At 42.7% G+C, this 6,112-nt stretch overlaps 1 protein-coding gene across 3 annotated transcripts in view; it reads left to right on the top strand.

The window, feature by feature from the left end:
* The first annotated feature begins 474 nt into the window (after nt 1-474).
* zeb2a (zinc finger E-box binding homeobox 2a) overlaps nt 475-6,112 on the top strand; it is a 52,662-nt gene continuing 47,024 nt past the window's right edge. The window contains exons 1-2 of one of the 3 annotated variants that reach the window (XM_042073367.1): nt 475-675; nt 2,230-2,383. In XM_042073367.1, coding sequence (XP_041929301.1) covers nt 2,311-2,383 — 73 coding nt within the window. In that variant the 5' untranslated portion in view covers nt 475-675; nt 2,230-2,310. Of the gene's footprint in view, nt 676-1,690; nt 2,384-6,112 lie in introns of those variants that run through there. The other 2 variants (XM_042073374.1, XM_042073391.1) reach the window with 2 other exon arrangements.

The raw sequence follows: 6,112 nt of genomic DNA, 5'->3' as shown, positions 1-6,112 counted from the left end.
ACAGATAGACAACCTGTACGCTTTCAAATTACTTATCTTGTGGGGTCACCTTACAAACAGGGGAGACTACCTGTGCACCGCCGAAACGCCTGCTATCTTATCTGCGGGGCTCTGCATGTGGCTCCGGGTCTGGATGCCACAGGTCAGCTGATGACACCACACCATGTTTGCCCCCTGTCGTCCTCGTGTTAGGAAGTGCAGTGACACTCTCTTAAATGCTCAAAGGTCCCTCGCATATCTTGACCGAATACTTCAGAATCTGGATTTAACTTAAAGCCTTTCTGTAATAATAATAAAAAAAAATGATCTGGAGGTCTAAAATGTATGGCTGGGCTATAGGTTTACCAAACGACACTCTCGCGTTAATGTTTCTCAATTATCCCTCCGCGTGAAGATAGGTGGCGTGTGTTGCAGGGTCTTGCGCCTCTGTATCACAGGGAATAAAGAGAGCGAAAAATGTCATTAGAGGAAGCGTAATACGTCAGTGCGTCCTCAGGTCTGTTCCGTGAAGTGGCTGCAAGAGATCAGTCCAAACCTGCCCATCAGGAATAACGGTCCCTCGTCAAGCTAATTCCAAGGCATACTTTTACAAAGAATCCTCATCGCTTCATTACATTGTCGGCTTATTTTCTCCCATCTGTCAGTTTGGAAGATTACATAAACAGAAAAAAACCGGTAGGTGTATTTATTCATTTCTTTTTAACTATGTGCTAGTAGCATTTCGGCGACAACTTGCAAAAGTTCTGTCTTGATGCGTTAGTGCAAGTAAAAAAGTTGCACAGACTTTCACCTGTGCGCAGGTATGGAAAGGTGTGCGATGCGCCCTTGGGGATGTAGCCTACCTGAACCAAGTCCTCGCTCATGTTGATTTTATTCAAGTATCATCAGGCTATGCTCAACCTTGATGATGTATTATACGAATTGTCTTACTGGAATTATCGTTCCCATGCTTCGGAAGCCTGAACGATCCTCGTCGCCATTCCATCGCCCTTCGTTTCATCAGAACATGGAATTAATTAACTTGCTCAATTAAAGCAGAGGTTCTGGTGTATTTAAGTGATGCCAGAGATAAAAAATATTCACCGCAGAGGCTTGGTCGAAATGATAAAAATGCTGCATAATAATATCCTCGTATGAATGATTTAAAACATTCAGTTTCAGCATCCAGTGATGACTGTTTAGAATCAGAATCACTTCTGATAACAGCTCTGTTAGGATGTTGAGTTGTCGCAGCATATCCAAGTATCCGCGAGACCTTTGGTTTATTTATTTGTCATGGCTCGTTTCCTATTCTGACAAAACAGAAGTGGAGACACACTGTTCTTAAAATCTTCACACTTTCAGGTTTGATGCGTTGCCGACTTTGAATCATCATTTTTCATGATACAACCTCTTCGACTGCCATGTCATACAGGAACTTGGCATATAAACAACCGTTTTCAAAATTATGTATAGGCCTAATATAAACTAGGCTGTTCATAACATCATATTCGGGTTAACAATTACCAAAGACCCACGATGAAATTATTAAGTACTTCTCACGTAAGTAAAGTACTTCTTAAGGAGTGAGTATACTGTATTCTTATTTGTCAATTGCAAGTGGGGCATGGGAGGGGTTGGGGCGAGGGGGCGATGATAACAGCTGCCTAAAAACTGTTTTTCAGATGTGTTACTTAAGTTATTTGTGACACAAGGTTTGTGTCATTGTGACATGGAGGACTGCATATTCGCAGTTTTGTGAGACCAACAATTAAATCATTTCAAGCGAGAACACAAAGAGATGAGGCACTTTCGATCTGAGCACTATACACAACAACAGTGAAACTTTTTAGTAAAGAAAACATTCTAGCTGTTTTGCCTATATAGCTGTCCATAAACAGCAAAAGTTCTGAAGTGTGATTTGCCAAGACGCTGAAAATATGTTTTGTTGTTCTACAGCGTGCCCGACACTGAGTTGAGCTATCATCCCGTACTGGGACTGGTATCAGAGGTGTTGATGTTGGTGCATGAGTGTCCGTCCCCCTGTTTGCTGCTCAATGCACTGCCGCTTGTCCGAGCAGACACTTCAAAGACACAGGCGACGTACGACGGACGTGCTTCCTCCCTCACTTTAGACACTCCACTGTCGGACTCCTAAACGCGAACTTTTAAGTTAGAATTGACCATCCTCATAAAACGGAATCTATTCGGTCTGAGTGGACATTTGTTGCCGTTTTGTTTGGTTGTTAGATCCTACCGGAGGCTGCGTGCTGCGCTGTCTGGAGGAACGGAGCCCATGCGGACTGCTTGCCATCTGACCCGCTCTTATCAATGAAGCAGGAGAGCATGGCGGAGGGGCCCCGGTGTAAGAGGCGAAAACAAGCCAACCCAAGAAGAAAGAACGGTAAGTAACTGCAGTGTGTTTATTAAATGTGGTCATTTAGCTTACTGCCAAGGTACTGACATTGTTTACAGAGTCGCGTGTCCTCTGTCTTTCAGGACGCGTTAAGAGTTGACATAAAAAAAGCGGAAAGATGGGATCAAAAGTATAACGTTAAAGTTAATTCGGACTGTTATACTTTTAAACATTTGAAAATATTGATATTTGTCACAGACTTACTTCTATAAACATGTTGACTGGGCTTAGGAAAAGTTTTGAAAGGGTGCCTAGGCTTAGTGCGGTGTTCGAGGTAGCGCTAGGGTTGGAATAACGGTCCCAGATAGTGTTATTATCTTCTGGCAAGAAAGGAAACCGTTATGTGAGCGATTGTGTGTTTGGATTGAACCTTTTCACTGTCATACAATACCGCATACATTTTGAGGACTTACAACCTAGTCCTCAAAATGTATGACCCCTGGACAACTTAGACTTTGCGAAGGGTGTGAAGCCTATCGAGAGTCTCGCTGTCTTCTTTCGTAATTTTTCTCATAGTTGGCTTATTGTGATCCATTCAATAAAGTTCCCATCGATTAAAGGCAGACTGTTTGCGTGTATTGTTATTAGTTTGATGGTAGGTTGCATGCTAATATATATATATAAATATTATTTATTTTATTATTTTTGCGTCTATAATATCTGGATAATGGTTTGATAAACCATTCAAGCTTTGATGTGCATTTTCTATTATGATGCAGTTTTTACATTATATATTTTTGTTTATAAAACCATAGATTTACGGCACTTCAAATATGCCTACATCATTGAGCAGTGGATATTAAATGCATATCGTGACGGTTGTGATTCAGGGAGGCTTCGTTTACAAATGTAGCCTATAGCTCGTCTACGCTTATGGTTCTCATATGCCTGACACAAAGTTAGCTGTTGCCTTTTCAGTTAGGACTGTTCTGCAATCCTTGATCCCAATTCTTTATTAACTTATTGATTCATTAAAGTCGATAATTGTCTGTTAAATAACAGGTTACAGTAGGGGATATATGGTATCAGTCGGTTGTTTATTGTTGTCGTCGTTATTATGTTAAAATTAACCTATAAAATAATAAGTGGCAAAAGGACTTTTAGTGTTATGTTTTGATATTTGGTCCAAGGATATATCAATTCCCTGTGTTGTTTTTTAAGCAAAACAAGTAGGCTACACCGAGACAAGTTGTCTTTTTAATTAGGACGGGCTTTGAAGAAAGGTGTATCCTCACTTTTATTTACAGTTGTTCGTTGTCAAATATGGAAAAACACGAGGATTTCCAAAACGTCGACGATTAATTGAACTTGCTGTAACGTGCAATAAGCCAGAGAGTTGTGAGACTACTCCCGGGAAGGGTGATATGTCGCGAAGTTGTTCTCATACAGTAGCCCATTTCGGGCCTACTGTCCGTAAGATCTAAAACAGTTTTGAAATAATTTTCAACCTTGATACATTTAAATACTTGAATACTATCAGATGTATAGCCTACTGCTCTGTGATAGGTCTATCACTTGAGGCAATTTGCTATGTCCCTGCAATTTGTATTTTTTTCTTTTCAGTCTAAACTGGTTAATGTTGGACCAGCCTTAAACTAGTGACATATACTGCTGTTTGCAGTTGAGTTGGGTTGTAAATCTGCTAGCGGGATGTGTTATTAGTCTGTTGCACTGATTGTTTGTCAAATTATTTAACTTTAAAGAAGCCTAGTCCAACTTATGCATTATTGTGGGTGATAGACTATACCGACATCAAAATTGACATAGTTAGTAATAGTATTACATCAGAGGTTTAACCCCCTACACTCGCATCCCTTTCCGATCTCCACCACCACACATCACTCCCCAAACTCCCTCTCACCAGATCCGCCAGATCCGCCCCTCCTTTCCAGAGCCCGATGGGAGGTCACATTAGGCCCTGTGTGTAACTCGATACGCGCAAAGCTGCACGGTTGTGTTGTGGTTCTCAGTTACCCCCCCACCCCGCCTCCCTTCACGCCGCACATACACCACCACCACCACCATAAGAGCGGTGCGTCACATCCAGCTGTGCGGGGTAGCTTGGCCTAGTACGCGGGCGCAGCTGTCAGAAACGCTCGGCTGACTTTGCCAAACACTCCAAGTAAAAATGGTTGGAGTTTTGCTACTTTGTCGTCGCGACGGTCTATAATGATAAAAACACAACCTACTGTGATTATTATTTGAGATAATTCTCAAATACTTATTCTTAAAATGAAATGACTGAATTTGATTTTGTTATCTCTCATAGGTAAATCGATTCTGTTTAAAACGTTTTGTTTGGTTACAGTGACAGGTTTGTTGACAAGCCTATTTGTTAACATTTCCTGCACGCTGACATCTCTTACTTTTTCTGTTAAAGGAACATTGTGTGCTGTTTACTTGGAACTATTTGCAAGAGGTTAGCAGGTTCATGAGTGCCTGTAGACAATGGGATGTCATTGGAGTGTGTCTCATTGACATGCTCGTATCGTCAGCGGTACCAGGGTGTCCAGTGCGCCATTTCTGTCACATTTCTCACAAAGGTGCCATTGTACCCAGCTGCTGAGGATGATACCTTTCATAAGACTCTTTTCGTGTCCCCTGCTCATGACTATGGGCACAGGACTATGTATCTGATACAGTTTCATTTAATTTAAATTTAAATTTAGCAGATGAAGTCTGCTACTGACAGCTTATTAGGTTGTTGCCATTTTCACGGCAGTGGAAATCTATTTACCCATGGGTACACACAAATGTATGTGTGTGTGTGTGTGTGTGTGTGTGTGTGTGTATGTGTTTAAGTGCGCGAGCACACACACACACACACACACACACACACACACACACACACACACACACACATACACACAGCCAAACTGGTTCTCCTTTGGTATGATCTTTACTTTCACTCACATCAGTGCTGACCTGAATGCCTTTCATATCTGCTGCTCCACTGTGCCTCACTCACTCACCCCATCTCTCCCTCCCCTCCTCTGTCTCTCTCTCTTCTTCCCTCACTCCCTCTCTCCCTCCTCCGCCACACACCCCCTCAGTAAACACCCCCCGAGGGCAGAACAAAGAAAAGGAGCTCCTCTCCTCCTTCTTAATCACAATTCAGCCCTTTCACTGCCGCCAGGCCGCTCTCCCTGGCTTTCAGCATCCCAAAGCCGGAGATGAAAAGAGGGAGAGAGAGAGAGCTAGAGTGAAAGGAAAGTGTGAGGGAGAGAGTGACAGAGAGAGAGAGAAAGAGAAACAGAGAGAGAGAGAAAGAAAATGGAATGGAGAAGGAGAGAGTGTGAGTGTGTGAGGGAGCGAAGAGTGGGAGAAATTGATTATGTTGAGGAAAGAAACACAGATCGGGATATGAGTGAGTGGCCGATAGATTGATAGACAGAAAGAGAGAGACAGAAAGAGAGAGAGAGAAAGAGAGAGAGAGAGAGAGAGTGACATAACTTTAGCTTTGCCAGGCTACTTCTGGTTACACACCTCCCTAAGCATAAACTACTGGCCCCGAACAGAGGAGCAAGCCCTGTCCTAATGGACAGATAGTGTTACTGGATGCCATTCCTGAGCGACAAGCAGCTGAGTAAGAGTGGGTGTGTGTTTGTATGCATGTATGCAATTATATGTGGGTTTGGTGCGACGGCTGCTTGAATAGCTGGAGAATCTGAGAGAAAGAGAGAGGGAGGACAAATTGAGAGAGGCAGCAAGAGCGGG

The sequence above is a fragment of the Alosa sapidissima genome, chromosome 2 (genome assembly GCF_018492685.1).
Source record: "Alosa sapidissima isolate fAloSap1 chromosome 2, fAloSap1.pri, whole genome shotgun sequence".
Lineage (NCBI taxonomy): Eukaryota > Metazoa > Chordata > Actinopteri > Clupeiformes > Clupeidae > Alosa > Alosa sapidissima.
The sequence above is the reverse complement of the archived record's forward strand: the minus strand, read 5'-3'. Positions and strand labels throughout refer to the sequence as shown.